At 42.9% G+C, this 27,479-nt stretch overlaps 4 protein-coding genes across 5 annotated transcripts in view; 2 read left to right on the plus strand and 2 right to left on the minus strand.

The window, feature by feature from the left end:
* Nucleotides 1-27,479, minus strand: part of LOC125718645 (protein S100-A1-like) — a 217,968-nt gene that overhangs the window by 152,225 nt on the left and 38,264 nt on the right. The gene's annotated exons all lie outside the window — the stretch shown is intronic.
* On the minus strand, nt 247-9,205 carry LOC125718638 (Golgi phosphoprotein 3-like). Of its 2 annotated transcripts, none has more exons than XM_048992567.1 (5): nt 9,182-9,205; nt 7,661-7,832; nt 4,046-4,177; nt 2,846-2,960; nt 247-1,592 (listed from the first exon to the last, which is right to left on the minus strand). In XM_048992567.1, the coding sequence occupies exons 2-5, from the start codon at nt 7,829-7,831 to the stop codon at nt 1,165-1,167; spliced, it is 846 nt and encodes a 281-aa protein (XP_048848524.1). In that variant the 5' UTR covers nt 7,832; nt 9,182-9,205; the 3' UTR covers nt 247-1,164. The 2 variants fall into 2 exon arrangements, with proteins under 2 accessions (XP_048848524.1, XP_048848523.1); XM_048992566.1 differs by lacking the exon at nt 9,182-9,205 and adding an exon at nt 8,980-9,171.
* On the plus strand, nt 10,395-20,166 carry LOC125718644 (alpha-endosulfine-like). The gene is made up of 3 exons (XM_048992576.1): nt 10,395-10,593; nt 13,641-13,763; nt 15,833-20,166. Exons 1-3 carry the CDS (start codon nt 10,537-10,539, stop codon nt 16,001-16,003), a joined length of 351 nt encoding a protein of 116 aa, XP_048848533.1. The 5' UTR covers nt 10,395-10,536; the 3' UTR covers nt 16,004-20,166.
* LOC125718640 (induced myeloid leukemia cell differentiation protein Mcl-1 homolog) lies at nt 22,059-27,201 on the plus strand. The gene is made up of 3 exons (XM_048992572.1): nt 22,059-22,630; nt 24,188-24,438; nt 24,917-27,201. Exons 1-3 carry the CDS (start codon nt 22,186-22,188, stop codon nt 25,031-25,033), a joined length of 813 nt encoding a protein of 270 aa, XP_048848529.1. The 5' UTR covers nt 22,059-22,185; the 3' UTR covers nt 25,034-27,201.

Here is a 27,479-nt window from a genome sequence, read left to right on the forward strand (position 1 = left end):
AAAAGCAGCCCTGGAGTAGCCAGGAAGGTCCAGGTGGTCTTAAAGACCACCTGCAATAGCCCTGGTTGGTCTACTTTCTCTTTTTTTTCTCCCTTTACCACTGTGCAGTTTGAGCTCTGATTGCCGGACGTCCTCATAGACTCATGCTCACCAGCTCTCCGTTACTCCGCCCATCTGTACGTGTAAAGTAAAGCGCCCTTTACGCATGTGGCGTGTCACACGAGCAGGAGATGACAGACAGGTAACATCATGCGAACCTCCTTTGCTTTAATAAAGACCGAATCAACTCCAAAACAAAAAAAGGTATGTTGTCCACAAGTGCTGTAAAAAACACTTTCGATTTGTGAAAAAAAAAACGAAAAAAAGGCTTTATATCTCACTAAAAACATTATATCATCTTAAATAATTATGAGCACTAAATGATAGAAAAACATCTGATATTATACCCAATATTTCAATATATACATTTTCTAAAAATAGAATCATTCAAGATCTAATTTGTTATAAAACATGGACAGTCAGACATTTAAATCATTCAATATTAAAATTTTCTATAATGTACTGCAGGCTTAAATAGTTCGACAGATTAGAAACAAATAAACATAAAACGATACCTGGATTTTAAATAGGTTTTGCTCCTCTAGTCAGAGAAAAACATCTTCTCATTCACAACTGAGCACATATTCCCATACCATTCACCCATATCTAATAAACCGAAAAGTTAACTGCTCCTCAACCCTTAAGCGGAACTGGACAGGAGCCAGTCAACAGGAGAGTGAGTTACACCGGTAAAAGTCGGTAAAGCAGAGATTCGCACTGATTTTATTGCATTTTAATGGGGCAGAATGGTCAGACAGTCAGGTAACTACATTCCTGCACAGTCTGGCTGACATCCAGAGAATGGAGAGTGAGACAGGGGGTTCAAAGCAGAAAGCAGCTCAACAAGTAGCTCATTATGAGACCAATGAGCTCATTTCTGATACTGAACTATGACACTTCTTTTAGGAAACAAAAATAAGACTTCATAAGGCCCATTAAAGGAGTCCACCTTCCCGTCTCACTGCTCCTAGATACTTGATACTTGAGCCAGCTCAAAGTGGGTGTCAGATACCGGGGGGGGGGGGGGGGGGGGGGCGAGCTGGGAACCTGGCCCAGCGCCCCACCTTAAGCTTTGCTGAAGGCGGCCATGACGGCCCAAATCATCTCGCAGGCCTGAGCCTTGGTGCCCTCCACATCGGGGTTGCAGTCCAGCAGGGTGCGGGAGCGCGTAGACGCCGTGTCGTACTGCTCGTCGGTGAGCGGCGTCAGCACGTTCTCCAGCACGTCGGAGGCGTGAGCCAACATGATGAGCGCCAGCATTCGCTGCTCCATGCGATGCGGGTCGTTCACCCAGCGTTCCAGCAGACTGTCCTGCACGCGCTTCACCAGTCGCTGCTTCTCCGTGGTGTTGGTGACCGGGTGTGTGGTCATGTCGAACAGCAGGAAGTTCTGCTTCTCCGTGGTCAGGATGCCTTTCTCCACCAGATTCTTGGCCAGGCGCTCGCGGACGTTGCGGATCTGGTAGTGCAGCTTAAGGGGGTTCCAGGTCTCCCCTGGGGGAGAGAGGCGTTAAAACCCCCCCAACAAGACGCAAATCCATTCACTAGAACCGGGGGGGGGGGGGGGCAGGGGGCTCTGGTTTCACTCCTTTCCACAGAGCAGATCTTACAGATCAGTAGTTCACAAATTGTGGTACTTAGAGCGCCCCCAAGTGGTACTGAAGAAGACTGAAAATCTGTTTCTGTGATTAGAGTGATGGTGATTTTTTTCTCCCCACCTGCATAGTACCTGGCTGCTTTGATTTGATCCAAAGTGGCACAAAAGACTTACAAACTACTGTTACAACCTATCAAATTTAACTTGGAAGGGTCTGGTTCAGCTGCATATATATACAATGTTGTGGCCAATGGTATTTGGTACAGGGACCACAGCCAGCTAACAGAAAGAAAGACAGCACCTCTCTGATGAAGTCAGAGTCAGTATAATTAAGGGTTTAAATCAGGGCTGTCAAACTGCAGTCCTGGGGGGCCGGAGCCCTGTGTAGCTCAGCTCTTTCCCTGTTCCACCATAAATGATTCAGCTCAAGAGCTGTGTGGTAATTAGCATAAGGAGCTGAATCATGTGCGTTAAATGAGGGGAAACCCAAAAATGTGCAAGACTCTGGCCCCCCAGGATGGGAGTTGGGCACCCCAGGTTTAACAGATGGAACTTGTGTGTATTTTATGTGTGTGTTTGAAGGACATTTCCATTACACTCATGTAGCATTGACACGAGTTTTTTTTTTTTTGCACTACAAATAACATTACACTATACCAAATGTAACTGCATACATCTGCGCCAAACTTAACACTCTTTTCCTTGGTACATTTTTTTTTTATCTCTTTCCTTACTTATATCTGTATACCTATTTCTAGACAAAACCGATTCCCCACCTCCAAGAGGATGAATGAAGTCAAGCCTAACTAAGTCCGCGTCCACAGCCGATTTACATCCACTGCTCCTCAACGAGTAATAGTTCCATTATTTTCCGATACAAGAATTCTGAGCCAGACGTGGAATTCTCAGAAATGAGGATGTAGAAGACTGAAAATATCACAGGAACCTCTAACTTCAGCCAGAACTCAAAAAAAGTTTGTCAGTTTAGCCGACATCTCGATAGCTCGTTAAGCATTGATCACATTTAATTACATGTCAGCAGTAAAGTGTGACCACCCACAGTGAACATCAACACGCATCAGGGATGGACTCTGGTGTCCTTTGGGGGACGCACCAGAAGACCTGATCCCAGATCAGTGGTAGAGCTCACCGGTGAGGAGCTCGATCCAGCTCTGCACAGATTCCGGCGGCTCCGTTGCCTTGATGTGCTTAAGGGCTTCGTCGAGAAGCACGTCTCCTGTAGGGGCCTCTGACTTAAACAGAACCTGGGGGGGTGGTGGTGGTGTTATAATATAACATGGACCAAAAATCCACTAGCAAGCTCCTGTCCCACCCACATCCAACTCCCAGTAGGAGAGGAGATCCTTACTTATACTGCAGGATCATGCTACTGCACAGGGCCAGGACATGGTCTGACATGCGGGGGGGGGGGTCACTGTTAAGGAGGGGTCATTCAGTTTGGCCATGACACATCCTTCATTTAGCACTGTAAAGCACTACAATATACCCATCTATAGAGGCGTTATGCTGCAAGGTGATTCAAGCATCTGTGCCTGTAATCGGAAGGTCGCAGGACTGGCTTCGGCAGAATAGTCACATGACCGTGGGCCCTTGAGCAAGGCCCTTAGGCCCCAGCCCCTTGGGAGCCGCTTTTTTACTTACACACACACACACACACACACACACACACACACACACACACACACACACACACACACACACACACACACACACACACACACACACACACACACCCTGGGTTGTTCCCTGCCTCCTGCCCATTGCTTTCGGGATAGGCTCCGGACCCCCCGCGACCCAGTAGGATAAGCGGTTTGGAAAATGGATGGACGGATAAAAGAACACATATAAAGGGAATTTGTATAACAAATCAGCAGCGGAGCCTTTTAAGACTCAAGTGATAAGGAGGAGTCACTGTACATTCAAACATCTACACAACAAGGGACATCTTTGTAGTCCGTATGTCACAGTGTGTGCTGGCAAGTCACAAATTCAATATGTATAAGACATGCGATTAAGGGTGTGGGAGGGGCATGGAAACCCTGGCAGTTTCAGAGGGTCCAGTGCTTTACAGAGGCCCTTGAATACATAAAGTCATATGTAAAACTGGGCAGGAGGCCCAGAAATCCTAGCATCTCTTTGACGATTCATATTTAGCTGCTGAAGCTGCTGTAGACTGTGGTAATAATTTACAGGATTGGCCACTCCTTCATGCCCAGGGGTTCCTGGGATAATCTATGGGGTCCCCATAACCCAGGAGTGGATAAGCGGTTACAAAAAATGGACAAAGTTTAAGTGTTGTTGTTAACGATCAATGCCCCCCCCGAGTCACCTTGCGATCCAGCAGTCTGCGCTTCCGCAAGGTGGCGGGCTCCAGCTGGATCCGCCCCCGCAGCCCCAGCTCGATGAGGATGCAGCCCCGCAGACCTGACGAGATGCAGTCGTTCCAGAAAGACGTGTAACCCTGAACAAGAACAGGTTGTGCGTCACTCACCCCACCCCAGAATAGCAACTATTCATGAGTGTAATGGTACATAAAATTCATGGTTCCCTGCAAACATCACTTTTAGGATTATGGTTCCATAAAGCAGGGGAAACAGTTTGTTTTGATTTTTTTTTTTATCGAAACCACAAACAGGAACAGCCACAAATCAAAAGCAATGCATCTGTCAACGTGTCTGAACAACGTAACCTAAGGGATGCTTATTTGCACTTTTTAAATTTTTTACAAATCAAAAATGTCACTAAATCTCATGTAAATCCTGTGTTCTCTACTAGCAAGTATGGTTGCATATCTGTAGCAATGCACACACTTAGAAATGTAAATATATATATATATATATATATATTTTTGTTGCCTAGTCTAAATATCCTAGCAGAAATGCCTTAAATGCTACAGGGAGGCCGAATCTGCTTTGCTCCAGTCGTGCATGTGCACCGTACACACACACACACACACACACACACACACACACACACACACACACACACACACGATGTTACCTCAAAGGAGTTAACATGTTGGATGCGTTCATATCATATCAGACTTCACTATAACAGTCGGACTTGGTCTTGTCAACGAACTCCATATGTTCTCCAGTGTTGGTGCAATTTATTGGGAAACTAAAACGTTCCCAAACCACCAATTATGATTGACTAACTAGCTTTAGTCATACGCAACTCAGTCACAACTAGCACAAAGGTTTCCCATGTGAAGCTGCAGCAAAGCCTTTTATTATACATCTGTTTATAAGCCTAACCTAAATCAGCCAATACTATTAAACCTTTAGGTTTTTAAATGATCTTTTTCGAACAAAAGACCCAGCCGTGGTATTCAGCACTGCTGTGGAGCCACTCCTCTGAAATTCCATTGCGCTTGACAATCCACGCATGCACCTTGAGCAATAACCTTATTACGGGCCCCAAACAGCTCACTGAAGAACCAGCAAGACCGGACTCCCTTCACCCAGCTGAAGCGTCCCTCAAGCAAGGACACTTAAATTTTGCAAGGAATGTCGAACATCAGAACACACATTCACACATTTTTTTAACATCTCTCTTTCCTTAATTATTTCTGTATACCTGTTGCTGAACCAAACTGATTTCCCCCCCCAACGGGATCAATAAAGTAAAGTCTAAGTCTGTGTCCACAGCTAATTAAGGGTACTTTAAAAAAAACAACAAAAAACAACAAAAGGATTCTAGGTTCACCCAATTCCAGGCCACACCTCTGAGGCTATGAGAACCACATCTGTTGCATTTATCTTTTATTACACAGATCCCACATCAAAGACCTAATCGCTTATGTTGCATGTCTCCTGAATGTTTCCTCCTGACGCACAAGCCTGTCCTTCTGCCTACATTCCACAAGATTTGTTTAAGACCATTAAGGGGAAAGCGAGACCCAACCTTGGAGCAGGACATTAATCTGACGATGCCGGATACTGCAACAGAAAACAAACACACTTAATCAGTCTGAGGAAAAACTACAGCTAATCCAGGTTTAACTTTTCAGTTCTCAAGCCAAATCACGTTTCCGAAAACCCTGAAATGGAATGGTGTGAAAGCTCCGGTTTTAAAATATAAAGAACTTCATGGCAGGAAATGAGAAGGACATGCTACAGCTACGCTAAAGTGACCACACAACTGCATGGTTCGGCATCTGCTCACGATGGAACCAAGAACCTGAAATTCTCCCCGTCATCAAGCCAGGATTCCGAAAGGCGTCAGCTTTTATACGGAATACGGGGCCCAGGGTTTTGAACAGCCTATCAGCACTGGCCAAGATTATGGTTATAAATAATGTCACTTAAAGCCTTTCTTTTGTACAGAGAGCATTCTAACGAGGCAATGAGTTCAGAGGAACGTCACTCTCATACGTGCGGATGAGCGCCAGAGTCCACTTAACTTCCTTGCTCCTATTGTTATAGGCATGGTTTTTACAGCTAACCTGATTTACAACTTTTTTTGCACTACCGGGTAATTCTTACCCACACATACCTTAGGTTACATATCCACCTCGAAGCTACAAACCTGCTTTATTATGAATTGTATGGCGCTTTTAATGGAAGTACCAGGGTACACTAGTTAAAAAAACAAACAAAAAAACAAACAAAAGGCACCTCTAGCATTCCTCAGGTTCTGTTCAAATATCGCACACCGAATATGGACTTTAGATGCATTTTATCTGGAAAAAAAAAAAAAAAACTAAATGCTGCAAGTCTGTTGAAATTTTAACTGTTTTGACATTGAGTCATTTATAATTTAACATCCAACGATATAAACTAAAAATCTGAATATCACATTCGTTATTGCATAATACACGACGATAGTTCAACAACAAATTTAACTGCAGTCTATTTCCCACCCAGTGAGACACTTCTTTTTATTTATGACTTAACAGTACAAACCTGATACCACCTTTCATTTCACTTTTAGGACCCATAGTGTCAAAAGAGCAAAAAGAAATGGAAGAATGAAGTCCGCCATCCGTACATCGCTCACACATACTACAGGAAACTGGTGAAACGTGCGGCCAGGATATGGAAGCTTGGTCTGTTTGCGCCTGCTTTATAGCACACGCAGTGTGCAACAGTAGAAAGAGGGTTACTGTCATCAGAGATAAATGTCAACAGTGAACAGATCTTTCTAGGGGCAGGTGCTCAAATGGGGTGGATGGGGGGGGTGTATTTTTTGAATGATTGTCAGTTATCAAAAAGGGCCACTTGGAACCATAAAAGGGGGCCACTTTCAATTGTTTGGACACCCCCAGCCTTGCACAGAGATACACAGGTGACAGGTTACCCAGGCAGGGGTGACACCCTCCCCGAGTCACCAGCTCCTGGTCCTGCAGACCAGAGCACTGCCTGGATGGGCCCTTCTTCCATTCTCTGTGATCTGACTAACAAGTGGAGTCAAGTAGCAGGCACCACAGTCCCCTAAATCCACAGATGACACACCCATTAGCTTGTTCCACGCAGAAGTGCAGCGACTAAAATGGGTCAGATTCCAGTCCTCAGTGACAGTAGGCAAGTAGGTGATTTTTTTTTAGTGCTCTGATGAGGCTTTGAATCGCCGTGGTTATGGATCTGATACCTGCCAGGGCTTTGGGAATTTTCACGTCAGGCTGATGTCAATGTTCCCTTTCCCTCAGAGACCCTTTGGGCTACTTCACTTGTCGGAGTGCCCCTTCATTCCCCCTGCAAACTTCACCACCCAATTCACCCCCTTCATGGGGGTTGGCAACGGCAAAAGTTTATCAGCTGAGGCCCCCAGCTTGGGTAAACCTGTACATTAACGCCCATCTGCCCTCCATACTGTGATTTCCTTTCATGATCTCCATCCAACAATACATGCTTTAGATGGAACTTTAAACCCTGTGTATCCTGTGTTGGGAATCCTGGACAGGTGACTTGCCTCTTTCAGGGCAGGGAAGGCAACCTCATACCTCCTTATCCTTCAGGCCTAGTAAAAGGATTTCCTCCATGAGGGTCAGGCGAAGATCCTTGGAGTCACGCTCATCGTCATCTGGGGGGTAACCTCCCCAGCCAGCCTCCTCCTCCTCCAGTCTCTCTACCGCTGGCTCAGAGCGGCGACTCCGATGGGTAAGTGTGGTCATCCTGCTCACCGGACCATTTGCAAAAGAGTAAAAACAATCACTACTATCACTACAAATCATACACAAATTACCCATCAGCCTGCCCAAACTGATTGACACTGACATGAATACCAGATGTAACACCGCATAATTTATCATTTTAAAGTTACCAGATATCGTAACTAGCTTGTTGAAGACAACCAGTATTCATAAGGTCCTAAAACGTGGAATAAAATGAAACGGGAGTTGCTTATTCTGTTACAACTGCATCATATAAAGCAAGGAGGCCCCGTCATCTCCTGTGATACTGAGTCGATATTTACGGCTGTCGGTAGATTTTAAAAATAGATTTTCTTTTTAAGATTTTGGCTACCCTCGTTTATGCCTACTAGGTTAATTATCCTAGTTAGCTGAGCTGAATCTGTTTAGCCTCGAGCAAAAGGAGATTAAGGGGGACACGATTCAGGTATAAAAGTTTCCAACAGGTCTCGATGCTGTTCAGACAAATGGCTATTTCAATATTAGTTTAAATACTAGAACTCGTGGCCATAGGTAGAAATTAACCGGAGAACATTTTTAACTGAATTTGAGAAAACACTTCTTTACACAGCGTGTAGTTAGAGTATGGAATAGTCTTCGTGCTAGTGTAGCGCAAGCTAAAACCCTGGGTTCCTTTAAATCAGAACTAGATAAGATTTTAACAACTCTGAGCTATTAGTTAAGTTCTCCCCAAACGAGCTTGATGGGCTAAATGGCCTCTTCTCGTTTGTAAATTTCTTATGTTTTTATTAGTGGCATGTTACAAGTTAACCCGGTTAGCAAGACTCACGTATACTGTGAGGAATGCACAGGTAAGTTAAAGGAAGGAGAACAAAACCAGCGAAGATAATCGCTGGAGATTTCAAAAGACTCTCAAAATAAGTTACGTTTTCCTGGACAAACTGGCTAATACTTGACAACTAGACTGTCGTGAGTTATGACCTTATATTTACCCAGAAATAAATTGCTGAAAAAGCTCAACTAAGTCAAAATGTGGACAGTACCTGCCCCACAAATTTATCTATAAGGAATCTGACCGGTTAAACGATAATTAGCTTAGCTATCTCTGCTTACAATTTCCTCGTCAGTAAAAATACACACACAGACAAGTATCGAAGCATCTTACTCACTGTCAGTATGCTTGCCACCGGTTTTATATACAGATCTTCGATCAGTTAGTTTAGTTATATTTTTAATGTTTTCCCCTTTTGCTAAAAAGCTCAAAATACATTTAGCTAAACACTTCCTATAGTTGTAAAGCCTATCCGGCTAGGCGAAGTAAATGCAAAGTAAATACAAAACTTCCTGTTAATAACAACCAAACTTGGTTACCTTTTGTGGACTCGCCCTCTTAGAAAAATGACCAATTAAAGCGGTGCATGTCAAAATTCACCAATGACCTAAATAGACCGACAGAAGCCCCGCCCACCGTTTCTTTGGAGCTTTGGCTGAAAGGCTAAAACTAATCTGGTAACTTGTGGGTTTCAGTTTAACTGTTTTATTTTTTCTCCCTCGGGAACGTGGGCTACTTTCCCAACATGATCAGACACTGATGTTAGAGCCAGGCTCATAACTTAAGATTGTAGGTAATTAACTGAATAACCATTGTTAGTGCGTCTCATTTTATCATGCATTTCTCAGCAGTTGTCAAATATATTACCAACCACACCAAAACTAGCATACGTTCACTGAGTTTGCTGAACTGGTCATTCGCATTGAAATCTGGCCCAATATGTGTGTTACGGGATCGCCAAGGCGGTGGCTTTCTGAAAATGTAAATACGTACGGTAAATTCATCTCCCAAGGTCTCATTGATATCTCATTGAGCTTATCGTGCGTAGAAGGTTGAACACATTTATGTTTTTCTCAAAAATGTGACACTGATATAAGGACATGTAATAAAGTATCACAACATAAGTCATTAATCAAAAGTAAATATTAAATACGTTATTGGCTCCCAAAGCCTTACTGAATATTTTACAGTATTTACAAATTGTGACAGCGACGCTTTTCGGGAAACCCAGTAAATGTGTTTTCTAATTATTTAGTTTTATCTGTACAACTAGTTTTCAACAAGCACATTAACAAATATTTATCGAAGGTGTAGCTCTGAACAAAATTTATTTTATTTTTTCAATCCGATTGTCCATTTGCAGTGTTTTTTAGCAATAATAAGAATTATTAATATAATCATAATGATAAATATTATTGTAACACACCGAATTTCACACACGAAGTTTTTGATTTGCGCTTCAATACTTTCGATTCTATTTTTAAGTCCTTTGGTTATAATATAGAAAATTGGATGTGCATCGATAATGCATTTATATTACCATTGATTGATAAGGAAATGCGTGTTTTTTTAAATTTAGTGAAATTCTGTAACTTTTATAGCTTGCAGAAATAAACAGTTACTTCAAGCTGTCATTAAATGCGACAGCTTTTGCTGGTCGCTAATTGGTTTTCTTTTAACCGTGTTCATAGATTCTCTTTTACTATTGGTGACTGTATCTGTCTTTCACAGCTGATGGTCCCGCACGATGATGTCACCAGTGATATTCGCCATTTTCAACGGAATAGTCAACACATACAGAAGCGGAGTAGGTGTGTAGACAGGGCTGATTACATAAAGCCCCCTCCTCCTTTTAGACGAGGAAAGGCGTTCTGTTGCTGGCTACGGTGTGAACATGTCATCCGAAATTGAAGAGTCTGAAGCTCAGGTGGAGTCTGGTGAGGAGAAACAGGTAGGTTAATTTTCTGCAGTCAGTAGCCAACTTAATAACGCAGGTACCTAGTCTCTCTGTTGCGCTCGATAGTTTCATCATCTGTGTGAGCTAAATTATTGTATGTGTTTTCTGTATGCTAATATTGCGATTCCTGTCATACAAAATGTAACAAAAACTAAGTATGTAATTAATAAAATTCGAAAGTCGTGCCCACCTCCCTATTTTTCTACGCTGAAGAGCCACGGAAGTTCCGCCTCCGCCCACAGCTTATCTTCACTCCCATTGGCTTCTGAACTAAGCAGTCAATTCGGTCGTGTGCGCCATTGGTTAGGGTTTAGCTTTATTGCTGTTGCAAAGTTATTTTCCGGTTGGACGGAAGGAGAAAATAACTTAACATGGGTTAATAAAGTGAAATTACAACTTTGATATTTATGTTCCTTTTGGTTTTGTGTTGATTTTGGACAACTATATCCATTTATCTAATTAACTGCCTTGCAAGCCAGCTGTGCTACCATGATGTTATGCTAGCTAATCACGTCGGTCGCTGCTGGTTGAATTATTAACAATATACAGGAATGCTGGTAAGATGGAATAACCAACCGCGAAGTGCTCATGTATGTCACGAGGCCATTATTAAATTAAGCGTTTTTAGGCGTGCTGTGGTAATTGGTTTCTAGTACTTTCTTAATGTTTTAACACATTGGGAAATGCAGTTCAATTAGGAGATATTTAACCTAGTCCACCCAGCCCCCGCGCTGATGAAAAGCTCCCTTTCCAAGGTTAAACGAAATCACGTTAGCTGATAAGGCTAATAATATACACCCACCAGGTTACCGTAATGTACATCATGCATTGCAGATGATTTGCTTTGAATTACATTATTGTAGTGAATTAGGCATATGGACCAAAATATTTGCCTTTTAATTCTATATTGATTATTATGTTAAATTAAATTAATTGAGGCTCTCTTGGCATTGCTCTTTGGAGAAGTGATACATCACGTATACATAACATGCATATTTATACTGCTTCTTGTGAATTGCTCCTCATTTTTTCCAAAGATTTCATGAAGCAATCTTGATATCTACTTTTTTAGGCTGCCAAAGTAAGAAAGACTTGGTGCCACTGAGATGAACTCAATTTTGCAGCTGCTACCCTCCAGGGGAGCTTTATTTTAGGACCCTGACACTTTTCTAGTTTCTCAGCCAGTTCTTTTTACCTCTACTCAGAATGCAGATGTCTTTAGATGACTTTGGCCTGGAGTACGGGGGATAACAATGCTCAGCATTAATTTCAGCCTTCGAGAGCAGCTAAAGGTTACCTCCTTTGTTGCTGGCTAGAAAGACCTCATGAAGGAGGACAGAGTTGCATAGATTTAGGTCACATCTTTTGTGACCTATAAACAGGTTTTTGTGTAAATGTCCCACCTTTTTTTTTTGGTTGCTTTTGGGGGGGAGTGCAGCATTTGTGGTATTTCAGGATGTGAGTTAGCCCTTCTGGTCTAATGGCTCACATAATTGACGGTGTCTGGACAATAAGATACAGAAGTGGCAGGCCTGCTGATTTGAATTGGTTTGTGCCTGCTATGAATTCTCCAGTTAGGCTTTGTGGGAAGGTGGGTGTAGTGCAGGCTTATGCACTTACTGGCTTTCTGATTCCTAATGTAACTGGCAAGTTGGGGTGTTCTTCAGTTATACACTGAGCTTACATACACGTTACTCTGTTGGCTTCCAACGCAAGTTAATGTGGCTGGACACAGTAGATCAGTGTTTGTCAACCCAGTTCTCGTGGACCCCCAGACAGTCCAGTTTTTTCCTTCCAACACACCTGTACCAGGTACTTAGTGTTCTTGATTGTTTGCTGCAGGTGTTCTGGGAGTTGCTGTGGACTGTAAGGGGGTTCCAATGCAATGTACATAGATAGTGTTGGCTACCAAAATGTATTGCAGTTAAAACCACCAGACATGCAGCTGGTACTTAAAACATAGTGTGTCAATTCTGTTGTAAAATGTACAGTTTCCTTCTTGATGCAGCCCATTAATTTTTTTTGTCTACTAGCCTTTCTGGCCTTATGCTGCTTTTGGGTCAGGGTCGCACTGCATAATGAATGAATTGTAAAACCTTACCAAACAAGATTAATATATTAGGGAAGCTTTCTTTTAGAGGCATGTGAACTGATTATGTCAGTATATTTTAACATACATTAAAACCTGGTTAAGGCCCTTTTCTATACTGCCTAAACTGTAACACATGTCCCTCTGCAGTGGGGAGTTGTAGTAATTTACAGGCTATCAACACTGGGAAAAAATCTCTGGACTTTGTCCCAGTATTGAAAATAGTGAAGTATTAACATCTACCATAAATCTTAAGAGCTGATTAGTTATGAAAGGGAGGGCGTGTGTGGACATCTGTAAGATGGGTACTTCCTGGTTTGTCACCGTGAGCCGGCCAAGGTGACAAATGAGCTTCCATGGTAAAGCCGCTTCATGTTCCTGGTTCTCTAGTTACTTTTTCAGCTAATGAGATCCTGGATCCAGCTGTCTGCTCAGAGAGATCCAGTCATGGCATTTGGTTTGGGCCGAGTTTGCCAGGGCAGCTTCTAGAACCTGTCCCACTCTGTCCTATTTTTGTCCGTTTAAGTTTGTATTGTTCTTCAGTCAGTCAGTGTGTGTCTGGCATTGAGCTAAAATTGCTTTGATGCCTTATTTTATTTGCAATTTAATGCAGCTGGACATGCAAGAAATTACACTTTTTATTGGACAGTGGGTGGGTCAGCCTCCAGACTAGACCTTTCTGTTGGCACTATTGATATTTGTAGTTCTGAACAAGAAGAAATACAGGGTGCATACACTGCTGTGTAAATCACTGAAATGCTGCTTAATATCATCGACTGAGTGATGATCGTAATGTTAAGCCCATACAGTGAGATTTCTCTGAGTAGATGTTGGTTGGCTCCAAGCCCTTCCTGTTCAGCTCATAACTGTGATACTGAGATCCCTTAAATGTTTGAGAGATGTGAACTGAAATTTGAGCTACTTACTGAAATGGAAAGGCCTTCTTTGACAGGACTCTCAGGAAAAGGACTCCAATCCGGTGAAGGCAGAGGAGGCTAAGCTGAAAGCCAAGTACCCCAACCTGGGACAGAAGCCTGGAGGCTCCGACTTCCTGATGAAGCGACTTCAGAAGGGGGTAGGCAGCGCCCCCACCCTCCAGCTCGCCGCAATGGCAGCCTTGTCACGGTTGGCACTCAAGTGCCGTCCTGCACGTCTCCATGAGGCGAAGCGATCGTGGATCTCATCCTGGCATCTGCCTCCTCTTCTTCCATGTTATGTTGAGAATCTTATTTTGTGTTTGTCAGTAATAAACTGTTGCTAATTTACCGCACCTGGTAAGAGTATTTTGACCCTCGACCAATTCTATCATTTGATTGACATACAAATTATACATGGAAATTTTTGTGCTGTGAGTTGTTTTTTTTTTTTTTTTTTTTTTTTCCCAAAGCAATGAAACTCAAAAAAGTAATTTTTTTGACAGCCTTGTGTCTTTCGGCATCAGTTTGTACCAGCTTTGCATGATGTCCAGGAGTGATTTTGACCCAGTCTCCCAGTCACAGTAGCTCTACAGATTCCCACTTGGATTGAGGGCGGGGGTTTAACTAGGCCATTCTAGGGCACGTTCATGAGCCTCGCTGGCGTTACCTTGGCCTTGGGGTTACTGTCATTATAAAAGACCGACTTTCTCTGCAGCATCTGTTTTTTAGCAGATAGGTCTTTTTGCTGTCTTCCTGTATTTCGCACCATCCATCCTTCCTTCCTTCCTTTTTGAGAGGATGCCCACATGGCTGGTTGAAAAGCTGCTCTGCAGCGTGATGCCCCCCCCATACTGTGCCACATTTTGGGTGTGCCCTTTCTGTAGGTGTTACCAGTCTTAGATTCGCACCGCACCGCTTTGACTTTCGGCTTTGTCTTGGTCTCATCTTGCGCAATCTTGAATTGAAGTGCATTTTTGTAAGTTAGTTTTCAGTGTGGTTTAAATAGTTTTCATTTTAAAGACATGTTTCTAGCTTTTATGGATTTTTTTAGGGATAAACTGGTGGATGTAGAACTGTTCTATGTGTCTGATCTTTAGAGAATCCTATAAGAGTACACAGTATGCATCAGGTACTAATGTCCTGAAATAGGCCAAACATGTCCCAGGTAACAGGAAATATAAAGAAATTATTACTTTTAGTTAAGTAGTATTTAAAAATGGTAATGGAAATGAATTGATCCTTGTTTTTATTTTATTTCAGTTAGTATCCGAAGCAATATTTATAGCTTTCTTTTAGTTGTTTTTTAAAATTGTATTTTACTTTCTTATTTTAAGTTCACAAAAATTCCTTTAGTTTTAGTTCTCATTAACAATGATCCTGGTTCTCGCAGAGGGTTGTGAGGGAGGACCTTTCAGGCAGTGTCTCAATAGCTTGGTGTGGTTTCCGCTTCCTGATAATTGAACCAGCAGTGTCCACTGGGACTGCCGAACAATTTTGTACTGTTTTCCTTGCTTGTATTTGTTTTACTTTAACTTTGGAATGTTGCTTTAGTCTTTATAGCTACTAATTTTCATTATTCACAGGTAGAAGACAGTTGTAAGGTGTTTCCTCGTTAGGACATTCTTTTCCACCTCTGTAAACTGTCACATTACAAAACTGATTAATTATGCGAATGGAATATTCCAGTTTTTTTTTATTTATTTTTTTATAAACAGGCATCCTGCTTTGTCCCTTATATCCCCAGAAGCTGTTTGGGGATGGAATGATGACTTATTTATTTAAGAAATTTTTTAAACACAAAACACTGTAACATTAATTATAGAGTTTTAATGTTTAGAAACAAAAATATTTTAGGCAGATTATAGGGTCTGTAATTCAGTAAAATGAGAGAACTTGTCCTGGGTCTGAATACTTTTGCAATGTGCTGTACATAAATCCAAGATTTCATCACTGGAGTTGAGTACATAATTGGGTAAATAGTCAAATATGAGATGCTGGATCACACAGATATATGAAGTCATGAAGGCATTTTAAAAATGTAAATGAAAGCAGTATATCTTGTAGTGCTGTAGGATGGCTGTTTCATTTGGTAACGTGTTTAGTCAGAGTTGATCTAAATTGCCCTGTGATTACATACCGCATAGTTCTGCATGGGAATACCGTCGCAACACATGCGGCAATCATGCCAGGTTGAGACATTCATGTTTGCCTCCTTGCCGTCCCACAGCAGAAGTATTTTGACTCGGGGGACTACAACATGGCTAAGGCCAAGATGAAGAACAAGCAGCTGCCCACAGCTGGGCCGGACAAGAACCTGGTGACGGGGGACCACATCCCCACGCCGCAGGACCTGCCCCAGAGGAAGTCGTCGCTGGTGACCAGCAAGCTGGCCGGCTAGCAGCAGCTGCGTCGCGGTCTCACCGCCGCACACGTGCCGACCCCGCTCCCACACACCAATCCCAACTCCCCTCTCCACTTCCAGTATACCCAACCCTCCCAGTACTCCTCTGCCAGGCTCCATGGGGCGTAACCAGTGAGGAAAGGGCTCTAGAGTTGATCAATTTTGTTTTGTTTTGTTTTTTTTTTCCTGTTTTCGGGATAAGGATGGAGCCGTCTCTCCATGTGCACTTCTGCTTGTGGCATGTCTCCCCCCCCCAGAATGGAGGCAGTAGAGTCCGAAGAATTAGCATTAGCGTTAGCCTCAGTCAATGCAACAGAGCCACCGGGAAAGGGGTCGAATCGTGTCAGCTAGGATCGTCATCTCGCTGTTCTTTATTATCTTGTCCTTTCTGTTGGCTGAAGCGTGGATTGATGAAACCAAATTTCTGAGCCTTGGTTTTGTAGCCAAAGAAGAATGTGAGTATAGCTTGGCACAAATGGTGGATTTAAAATGATCGGCGTGCATGTCTGACGGGAGATTTGCAGTAGCCGGTGTCATGGTAGTGACTTAACGTCCTCTTTGTTCCGCTGCCACCGGAAATTGGGAATATCAGCTTTCGACCGAAGCTTCACTGCTACGTTGTCTCTTATATGAACCCAATTTACCTGATTGGGGGTGGGGGGGGCAGTGAAATCACTCTGAATAGTCTCCTGGCCAAAACATAAATATTTTCAGCAAACCAATGCTAGCTTAAATAAATCAAATTCCCTAGACTTGTGTATATAACCAGCAAGCATCAGTACAAGCTAAGTAGCGTTCAGTCCCTCTGCCTAACCTGAACCGATCTCTTACTCAGCCTGGCGGCCCACTCCTCATGTCTTGGTTCTCAGACCAGGGCTGCTGCGTCACACGATACGACTGTTTTGTTTTTCCTGCAGAGGGAGATAAAGATGCAAGACCCATACAATTATTGCTTAAGCTGTTGTGACCCCCCCCACACCTGTAATTTTGACCAGGGCTGCTCACTGATTGGTGGATTATCAGTGGAAACCAACCCTCATGGCGAAGCCACATGACTCAACGAAAAATGCAAAGGTTCTTACAGAATGTTTAACCCCTTTGATCATCCCCCCTCCCCCCAGTTATTTAGAGGTTTCTTGCATCATTTGCTCATGATACCCCTTGGCAAACAGCAAGACAATGCAGGATGTGTTTGCTGTCCTATGTGAAGGAGCTAAGATGGACCAGCCAGTATGTTTACAGTTTACCAGCAAGCCTGTTTACATCTGGTGCAAGAATGTTGAGCTCTGCGTAAATCCAGAAGTGTTGGAATTTAGTCATAAGTCATCAGAAGCCACCTGCACAGTAAGATATCCGGTTTCTCCCCTGTTTTTAAGATGAGCTTTCGCAATTTAGTGTGGGATTATGTAAATCTGAGCAGGGAGGGGTGTCCAGCCCCCTTACGTATCATATTCAGACTTTGGTCTGTCGTTGGTCATAGTTGTTTGAGAGCTCTAGTTTCCATGGGGATGTAATGGTGCCTGGATGCAGTGAATCAGCCTTGGGCTGTGGAGGGGAAAGTTTCTCCAGTGGCAGTTTTAGTGTGCGAGACGCTTTGCTGTCCATCTCACACAGTGTCAGGATAACATTAACGTTGCCCATAACCTGTAGGTGAATGGAGCCCCTCATTTGAATACATGTTGAATCCCTTCAAGTGTGCTTATGTAAAATAGTTTATACATTACTTTAGCTTATTTGTAATAAATTCAACTTTCTCCTGCTTCACAGTAGTTTACTTTTGACCAAGGTCTGATTTAATTAGGTTTAGTGGAGATGATTTGTTGGTATTGGTCTGCTCAATCAATCATTTAATCAGGCAAGTCACAGACTGAATTGTTATTCAAGCTACTAACTGTTATGCAGAGATCAGATTATGTAATTATTTATCCACTTGTTCAAAGGGCACAGTTAGGCAAAACATTAAATGGTCTAATGCAATCAGATCTTTCCAGAAGTTTGCAATGTTAAGATGTGTTCAGAAACTCTAAGTAATCAAATCTAGCTGCAACAGAAACCCTGCAAACACAGCAGGGCTGAGGGTGTTAGGGTTCGGTGATATTTGTTGAGAACTTATACTGACATCGTTTTTATAAGCACTGGATCTGGAGGATGTTTGTGTTTTCTGTGTCATGGTACAATGCGGGCATGCTGAAGTCGCTCCCCCTTCAATCCCTGCTGACACAGCTTTTCTAAAAGGCAGGGTCATGAGTTTGTGGACGCTCCCTAGGTCATACACAAAAGCACTCCAAGGCTGACGTGGCGTTTTTCACTTAGTGCAGAACGTGTCATTCTCAGATGCCATCACCTACTTAATTCCAGTGTGTCTTGTGCGTGTTCTTCTTTCCATGTTAGGAGATTTACATACTCTGTACCAGTTAGCTTCCCCAGTTGCCCCCCCCCCCCATATGTGAGTTGACGAGGCTCAGGTGTGAGGATGGGGTAACGTAAGTTGAGAGAAGCTGTGAGCTCAGGGACTGACTCACTTTGCCGCGGCTGGGGGTGGCAGTGAGGGCGGTGTCAATGCTTTGACGCCACCCCTACACAACCGTTGCCATGTGCCGTGAGGGAAAACCCGCCTTTGTGAACGCATCGCAGGTCTAGCATGAACTGGGAGCGGAGATCATCTAGAGTAGTTTGACATGTAGGTGTGAGGAAAAGCCATTTCGGTATGTATGAGGAAAGACTTCTCCACCATAATGCCTCAGTTTCAAACATTAAAATTGCAATGGACTGTTGTATTTTTCCTTGCCTGGCAAATTTTTATTATTATTATTATTATTATTATTATTATTATCCTGTTCATGATTTAGTGCTTAAAAAAATAACCAAGGAACTAATGAGGCAATACTTGGCTATTTGGCAGGACTGTAGGGGGCGCTGTTCAGTTTTGTTGAGCATGCATATGTATGTTCAAGAGTACTGTTTGTTTTTTTTTGGGTGAGCTTTATTCTTTGGAAACCTGTTCATACGATGTCATGTGGTTGTTTTTGTTTTAGCCCACTGTAAATAGATTAAACTCCCTTTTGTTTTTTTTCCTTTCTGACTGACCACTTTCAGTCCTCTCCTTTCCCAGCAGCAAATGAAATGTTTCCATTTGTCCTGTAAATCTTATCTTTTTTTTTTTTCTCCTCCACAATACTTTTGCTGCACAGATATTATCTGCAGCCTTGTTGCTGCTGACCAGATTGTTGGAGACTTTACATGTACAGTTAGAAGTAGTAACAAGCAAGTATGCTGCTGACTTATGTCGACATTGAGGGAAGTCCAGGGGTCGCCTGACCATTACCTGTCAGTCCCTCTCAGCCTGGCTTTCCAGTACAATCATCTATCAGAAAAACCCATAGAGCTGAGAGTACGAAATGACAGGTGTGTATTTTTGCAAGAGAATCAGGTCAAGCAGTTAAAATCTAAGAGGAAGTTGCCGAATAATAACCAGATAAGCAACATCGAATCTTTTTAGTGTGGCGTCGCTAGTTTTACCGACCAGCCAACACGCTGTGATATTCACCACGAAAAGTTATGCTTACCCTGTTCGTGCTACACCGTGCTTGGAAAGAGTGACGATAGGCTCGCACTGCGGAGAACGATGACTTGTAGGCATTGATCCTACTAATGGTGAGCTGACACAGCAGGCATCAGTTCCGCTGCAGTCCTGCAAGGGGCGCTCTTCCTCAAGATTTTCAAGGCTTGTAATAATTCATGGAAATCAACCTTTATAAATATCTATGGAGCACAGTATGATGCAAGTGAAAGGTATTCTACACCTCTGTGTCTCTGTGCTATGCTGGGTGTACACCAGAATGTACAAAAATTCATTATAAATGCATAACCAGATTCTTACGTCCTCTTGCTCTACCTTTCTGGAATTCAATAGGTTTTAGTTATTGTGATGATACACCTGTCACAGGTTAAAAATAATTAAAAAAAACATGGCGCCCTGACCCAAAGACAATGTCGGGGAATCCGGGATTCATGATCCAATTTAATAGGGTTTACATGTCAGACATAGGTGACGATTGTAAAGTAAAAGTAAAAATGTACAGAAGACATTTCAATAGTAAGAGAGAAGTGATGAGAGTAATTTTTGTCAGTATTTGAAATAAACTTTTACATCAATTTAAGCTCTGTGCTCTTTTTTTTGTACATTTCATGACTACTATACCAAGCTTAAATCCGCATAGAATTAAACAACATTTTGTTGTTTATTTATGTGGTAAAGCGCCAGATTTGTTTCATTAAGACATATGACACGCATCTATAGTGGGATCCTGACCAAAAAAATAGAGGCACCACATTTTACTGTTGAAAATAATCAGAATACAGTCCAATTAAAATTGAGTTTGCAGCTTTGTTGTTTAGGTTTGTCGTTTAGGTTTCTGGAATGATGCTTTCTGGAAAAAATACAGAATCTTAAACTTAATATTCATACCATTCTAAATACATGAATGTCCCCTGAACACTACATAGAACAGAAAATGAAGTATTACTAAACATATATTAGCTGCAAAGCTTAACTCACATTTGGCCAGGTATTTTAACAATACCCCATTTTCACCAGCAGGGGGAAACATAATACAAACTAATGCGCGTGTCTGCGCCAGCGATTTCTAGGGCTCCCTAGAATTTACAGGAAGAAACGGTTACATTTAGCTTCGTAATTAAGAAGTCTGCTAGTCATGTATCTTGTAATAAATCATGCATCCGCCCCCAGACAATACATGTTTATATATAAGTAATGTGGTACATAAGTGATGCAAAACATAATTTTATGTCATAAAATGAAATGTTATGGTGTTTCCTTTTTATTTTACAGGCGCAATACTATGTCTTCGAACAAAGCTTCCAGTTGTTCATAGAACTGTTCGAACTGTTATCCGAATGTCACATGCATCTTATCAGTGGCTCTCCTTGCAGAAGAATTCCCATTGAAGGTTATCAGAAGAAAAAACGCTATACTGAAACACTGATTAATCACATGACTAAAGGGTCCGGAATCTTAGGTTTATACGTCAGTGAAATAGGTTAGGGTCAGATCAGATGATTTGGGGGTGGTGAAACGGGTAGTGATGTGGCATCACGACCTCCAATAATTATGATTATGGATGGACACCTCAACCCACCCCACGCACAAAGTTCAAACCAAAGTTTCACCCTTGGTCAGAACAGAAATTAAGTCGAATATCAGACAATGAAATATGCGGCAAATTGTCCTTTTAGCGCTTAACACTGACGTCATGATCACCAAGCACCAAGGTTAAAAAGTGTACATTTGAAGGTCAAACCAACCAACTGAGAACTGAAATGATTTTGGGTTTGGCCAGACTCTGATACGTTAGAGTATTATACTTGATCACACACGCGTGCCATGCAACATATTCAGGATATGTTTGCAATTTAAAATCTATACTTATTTTAGACCCAGTGGACATCTTCCTGTTTACAAACCATCATTTTGTCTTTTCTACAGTTTTTATTAATAAAGTGATTTATTTATAAAATGATGAAAATTTACTAGTAACTGAAATCTAAATCTCTTTTATGTGCAAAAAGCCAATCAGCTTCCATATTACCTATGACACTCAAACCCTTGACAGTTCTAGAAAACAGTAGACTTAACTGCCGTGGACAGGTTTACCGCACCGCAACCAGAACTGATATATTTGTAACACAATTACACGAAAAATTCTTTGCGTTATTAGGTTCATAGTCATGCATGTTTTTTTTGTTCGTTCATAGTTATTCAAGGACTGCAGTGGTAGAAAGCTATGTATTCACTTAGTAATATATTATTTTGGATTCCAAACTCTGGATCTCTTGTATTTTGGTGTATTATTATTATATTTAAACCTGCTGTATAATTATTTACTTGTATTATTAATAAACATTGTTTTCACAATTATATTATATAACGTAGAGAGATCTATTATACACATATTTTTATAGGATGTATGAAAATACTAGGAACTATGGCTAAAATAGGCGGGGCGAGAGGCGGGACGTCAAATATATATCGCTGGTGCTTCACTTTTTAGCTTCCGCTTCAGTCTTCTGCTGCCAAATCTATCCATTTATTCCGGCAACTTCTTTTTATTTTCCGGTGTATCCAGCTTAAAGGTACCTCAAACCTTTCCACTCTAAACATGAATCTGATCAATCGTACTACGGCCACCGGTTTATTCTGCCCCGGCATTAAAAATGGCGTGAAGCAGCACAGCTTGTTCCCCTTTGTATCGGCGCCGCCCGTTACCCTGTCGAAAACGAAAAGCGAAGAGGAGCTGGACAGCCTGGATGACGGCGACCTTTTGCGCGGACCGTCGAAGCCGGAGAGGCGTGATTGCGAGCTCCGCTTACGGGCGTCGGGCAACGAAGACGGCTCTCTACCGCCCACGCCGGGAACGCCGCCGGACTACGGGAGAATGCCGACGTTTCCCAACGAAGTGCTGAACCATGAGACGCAGGATCTTATCGAGACCTTCTTACGGATTTACAGCGGCCTCCCGGCCTCGTCCCGCCGACACAAAGCGTACCCTGTCCTCAAGCGGGTGGCGGAGAAAGTCATAGAAAAGCACATGATCGCGTACAATGGTGAGTCCCCCCCTTCCAAATACCCACTTTTATTGTGTGATTTCCCCGCAGGGGCCCCAATTTAGGCCCCTAACGCTCTTTTAATCCGGGACTGTCTGATTTTCAGCTGTGCGTCGTTTTGGATAAAAGCGTCTCAAATAAACAATGTAGCAAAGATTCAGAGTAATTAAGAGATAAAAGCCGAGCCGTTAGTGGCGAGTAAGTTTACTTCCTGAAACGGGAAATTTAATGTGTAAACTAACGTTAACACTGTAACATTGTATTTAACGTTTCAACTCCGACGGAAACCCGACGGCGGTATTTCGGTGCCACGGGCTATTGTATCTTTATGGCTTTAAAGAGGTAAAACACGGAAATCTCGCTACACTTTTATCTTTAGGTGAATACTTTACCCGTTGCCCAGTTACTGTCTGCGTGGTTGGGTCACGATCTTTGGGACTGGCTAATTTATGGCGTGTTTATGATTAACTATATCACCTTTCGTCGTCTACTATTTGGTAGTATCGGCCACTTCCTGATACCGCACAGCTCCGAATGTATATTATATATATAACGCTGAATGATACTGGCCTCCCCCATTGCGCCGCCTACACCACATCGCCCTTCCTGTACGCCATTCTTCTCCTGCCTGTAACGATATAGCTGTCGCCTTGCAGGCAGATAAGCTCCGCTTACGTCCGATTCTCAGAATTTTCGAATCTTTCCGAAGTCTTGTGCGTCTATGGGGCGTTTCGCTGGTTAATCGCCCCCGCGCAGCAGTCGGACTTTCACTGCGTGTGTAATAAGCAGGCAGGTTTGGGGGCGAATGTTGAACTTATCTCAGTAGTGTTTGAAATATTATGCCCTTTCGGTAGTTGAAATTTCCGTCGTCTGCAAGAGCCACCTAGCGCAATCTAGTTTCTCTTCAAGGGGATTTACCTCCTTGTACACAAATACTGAACTGGTCTTGTAAGCATCGTTGCGGTGCTCCCTCACCCCAACCGACCTATGCAAATTTCCTCCCCCAACCTAAAATAATGTTTTGTATTCTGCGTGCTTCTTTCTCTGTAGCAACATGTTGCATATTTCCTAACTCATGCAAGAATGCTTTGAAACAATTTGACGATAAGCAGTAGCCTCATTACCAACAGCCATAAAGTTTTTCTTTCTTTTATTTTTTATTTTTTTTGTATTTGCTGTTTGTGGAGAAGCCTGTAGCCCTGGTCTCGGTGCATTTCTGAGTGTCTGGGGTCACTTCCACTTCTTAACCGCTGCTGAAGTTGGGTTGCAAAATTCTGGGAATTATTGGTAATGTGTGACCCTGTACTGAAGTGAAAGTGAGAGTTGAAGTAAAACTTCAGTGATATTAATGTGCTGGGTTTGCATCTGTGTTAGATGGCTGTGGAGTGAATTAGCAGTTGCCTATTGATGGTGATACTCGTGAGCACTGGTGATTCAGTCAGGGAGTTATGCAAAGTCTCAAAGGTCGCCAGGCTTCAGTCAGTTGCCCCGAACGCCGCTCCTTCTTTAGGCCTCTGCCAATGTACAATGTGTCTGATTATTTCCCTCCCTTTTTAGGCATGATTAAAAAACTGCAGCTGGACAAGCGTGGGGACGACACAAGTTTCGTCACGACGGTGGCCATGGAAATCTTCAGCGACAACGTCACCAACTGGGGCCGCATCGTCAGCCTGATAGCGTTCGGTGGTGTCGTGTGCAAGTACCTGAAAGATCACGGACAGGGCGACTGCGTGAATAATGTGGCAGACCAGATCAGCTGCTACCTGCTGCAACACCAGAGGGACTGGCTAAACCGTAACAATGGCTGGGTGAGTGCAGTGCCTTAGATCTTCGTATCCATGCAGAACTTTTTACTTTGAGGCTGTCTGACTGCTCCCTGTGTTCATTGTTGGCCCAGTAATACAAGCTGTCCCTTCCCCCCCCTTAAGTCCTGTAATATGAGCTTATGCCATGGAGACCTACTGTACCCTATTATCACCTCACTGGCAAGCAGTGACACCCCCCTACCAGAGGTGCATGTGCATTATTCAGCACCTGCTAGTTGTTGGGTGTCACTTAACTCCTCCCTCCCCCTGCAATCACCTTCACAAGTTGCTTTACAGCTTGCGTCTGAGCAGGCAGCTGCTGCATATCAGTATCCCAGTTCAGTCTTGTTATGCATGTGCATGGGGAATGACTGACTTACTGGCTCCAGAAACGGCATTTTTGTTTTCCTCTAGGAAATTCTTTGGCGCAGTTGCAGTATTTGTAACATTCTTGCTTTCTCTCTCTCTCCCCCACCTACAGGAGGGATTTATAAACTTCTTCTACATGGACGACCCAGAGTCCACTGTACGTAACGCACTTGTGGCGTTTGCAGGAGTCGCAAGCCTAGGGGCTGGACTTGCTCTGTTGATGAGGTGATTTCAATGATTTATCAGTGGAGCAGTCAGAAAACAGTTGGCCTGAGCCCCAGATCATGCACAGTAATAGTGTCCAAGGTAGGATGCCAAGACTCAGCAGGTCGACTGTCAGCCGGGTGCAGATGCAGGTGTGGAGTAGAGATGGAGCAGCAAGGCAGTGTTGGGAGGGAAGAAAAACTCTCCATTTGATCTTCATATGCTTGTCAAGCAGGTGACGGAACTGAATGAGTTTGCAGTGCTCTGAATTTCATGGGACTCCTGCAAACACATTAACTGCATATGTCATAATCCACCTTTTTTCTGGAAGTGAGAGTTGGTCACAATAAGGAACATTGCGTGTGACAATGGATTATTAAATTTATTTTTCTATAAATTTTATTAAAGTATTGAGTATTTAAACCTGCTGTATGTTTGTATGTCTTTAAGCGATTGAGGAAACGATGCTGCTACAGCAAGTATTGAAAGATGTCAAAATCCTCACCAGCAAGAACACAATTTTCTTGAACCAACAATGAACATTTGTGTATATACTCGCACAAAATTCTGTTTTTGGGGTCTTCCCTGTGGTGGCATTTTTGCAGAAATTTTCCTCTCTTGACCCCTCAAAAGCACCTTGTGTGATCGTACAGCAGTCCTCCTCATCCTACCCACTGATCTGCAGCTCTCTCTTGTGCTTTGTTTTCTGTCACCGAGTCCTTTGCTAGCACAGGCTGTACCGTCACATTCCTGAGCGCTGTGTATGGAGGGGTTCACACCCTCTCTGGCTTGGCTTTACTGGAAATCCTGCGGAATGTCTGGTTTCTGCCAGCATGCTCCTCTTAGGCCTCTGCAACTGTGCCTTGAGCAGAATAACCCTTCCCCAATTCTTTGAACACCCCCCCCTCCTCCAAATGCCTTCCCTCCCATGTATTAAAGACGAAAATTATAAAGAATCCTCTATCAGTTTTATCTTTTTCATATGGGGGGGGATCTAATTTGAGAGAGGTACCTGCTGGTACTGCAGTTTGCATTGTTGCAGCTTTACCCGTCCACTCAAAAACCACTCATGTGACAGGTAAACATCCACAGGCTGGATCTTCCTCATTCCTTTATGTTCTTGCCCACTGATGCGGTGCTTGCAGTCAAGGCCCATGACTTGTGTTTATTTTGTGCTTCCTGGTGCTCATGGCTGAGAACTCCAGAGCTTCCGGATAAAGCAACTTGATCCGGACCACATGATTGTTCAGCCTTAAAGAGGAAGTGTCACTCCTACCCGTCATCTGTGGTGTTACTTGCCACGTTTTTTCCACCCGCAGGTAATTTTGCGGAAGTTTATATTCACCTGACGCTTTACCCAGCATGTTCGGAAGGTTGCCGCTCATCAGTGCCCTCCTAGCTTTTCTGAAAGAGCTTCTGCTTAATCTGCTCTCTGGGATTTGGGCTTTTCCACTTGCCGTTTGCATAATCACTGTACTAGACTTTGACCTGCATTTGACACCTGGTGATGTTTTGCACTGGGGCCCCCCACTTGTTTCCAGTTGGTGAAAATAAGAGGCTCCACCTTCAAGGACAAAATAGTAAAACGTGACACCAGACTTTCCACTTTCACCACCCCTAGAAAAGCTACAGACAGTGAAGCTAAATGCAGTTATGAGTTGTTTTATATATATATATATAGAGAGTTGTGTGATTTTCTGTTTGTTACTGGAATGAACGGCGTAAGTGATTCCAGCGGAACAACACTATCCCACTGGGTCTGTTTGGAAAAAGAAAGAAAGATGGTTTTTCTATGGTTGTTGGACAAGACAAAAACATAATAGATGGTCTTTAGGAGAAGGGGTCCAGCGTCAGGCCTGAGCTCGGCACACCGGAGGGCGGAAACTCAGAGCCATCAGCTTTGAGGCAAACAGAACCCGTTTATATAGAACTGGTAGAAGCATCTGGTAGAAAAAGAACAGCCAATAGAGTGTGTGAATTGCTGAGTCTGTGTATATATATATATACGTGTAAAAAAAACTATTTCAGAATTGTAATACATTACATTATGCTCACCTTGTACATGACCAAAAAAATATAGGTATATGTAAATAACAATGCAAATACGGTATGGACTTTTTTGACATTTTAATTAAAGAACATGATGTAAAAAAAAAAATCCAGAGAAATAATAAATAGTTGCTACACATCCAATGTAAGCCTGGTCTTTTTGTTTTGTTTGTTTAAGTCGGGGTGGGGGGGAAGTTCCCAACCTGAGGGGTTTAGAAAATGATTTCCAGAATATGTTTATGAAATGTGAGAAAATTCCGTCGTGACCAATACTGGTCGCTCCATCTTCTGTGGGGATCCCCCCCCACCCCGATCGATGACCTGTACCAAGGAGGAGGAGCTTGCGGGTCTCTGGTGCTGTTATGTTGTGGGTCGTGGGCTGGAATCCCGTGACGTAACTGACGATTGACACTGAAGGCTCT

The sequence above is a fragment of the Brienomyrus brachyistius genome, chromosome 23 (genome assembly GCF_023856365.1).
Source record: "Brienomyrus brachyistius isolate T26 chromosome 23, BBRACH_0.4, whole genome shotgun sequence".
NCBI lineage: Eukaryota > Metazoa > Chordata > Actinopteri > Osteoglossiformes > Mormyridae > Brienomyrus > Brienomyrus brachyistius.

Excerpts from the sequence above, each read along its gene's own strand:
- LOC125718638 (XM_048992567.1), bottom strand. The coding sequence starts at position 7,831 with ATGACCACACTTACCCATCGGAGTCGCCGCTCTGAGCCAGCGGTAGAG. Across the intron at positions 4,178-7,660 it reads TAGGCCTGAAGGATAAGGAG|GGTTACACGTCTTTCTGGAA; the intron begins GTATGAGGTTGC and ends GTTCTTGTTCAG. Across the intron at positions 1,593-2,845 it reads CTGGATCGAGCTCCTCACCG|GGGAGACCTGGAACCCCCTT; the intron begins GTGAGCTCTACC and ends TCTCTCCCCCAG.
- LOC125718644 (XM_048992576.1), top strand. The coding sequence starts at position 10,537 with ATGTCATCCGAAATTGAAGAGTCTGAAGCTCAGGTGGAGTCTGGTGAG. Across the intron at positions 10,594-13,640 it reads AGTCTGGTGAGGAGAAACAG|GACTCTCAGGAAAAGGACTC; the intron begins GTAGGTTAATTT and ends CTTCTTTGACAG. Across the intron at positions 13,764-15,832 it reads TGAAGCGACTTCAGAAGGGG|CAGAAGTATTTTGACTCGGG; the intron begins GTAGGCAGCGCC and ends GCCGTCCCACAG.
- LOC125718640 (XM_048992572.1), top strand. The coding sequence starts at position 22,186 with ATGAATCTGATCAATCGTACTACGGCCACCGGTTTATTCTGCCCCGGC. Across the intron at positions 22,631-24,187 it reads GCACATGATCGCGTACAATG|GCATGATTAAAAAACTGCAG; the intron begins GTGAGTCCCCCC and ends CTCCCTTTTTAG. Across the intron at positions 24,439-24,916 it reads TAAACCGTAACAATGGCTGG|GAGGGATTTATAAACTTCTT; the intron begins GTGAGTGCAGTG and ends CCCCACCTACAG.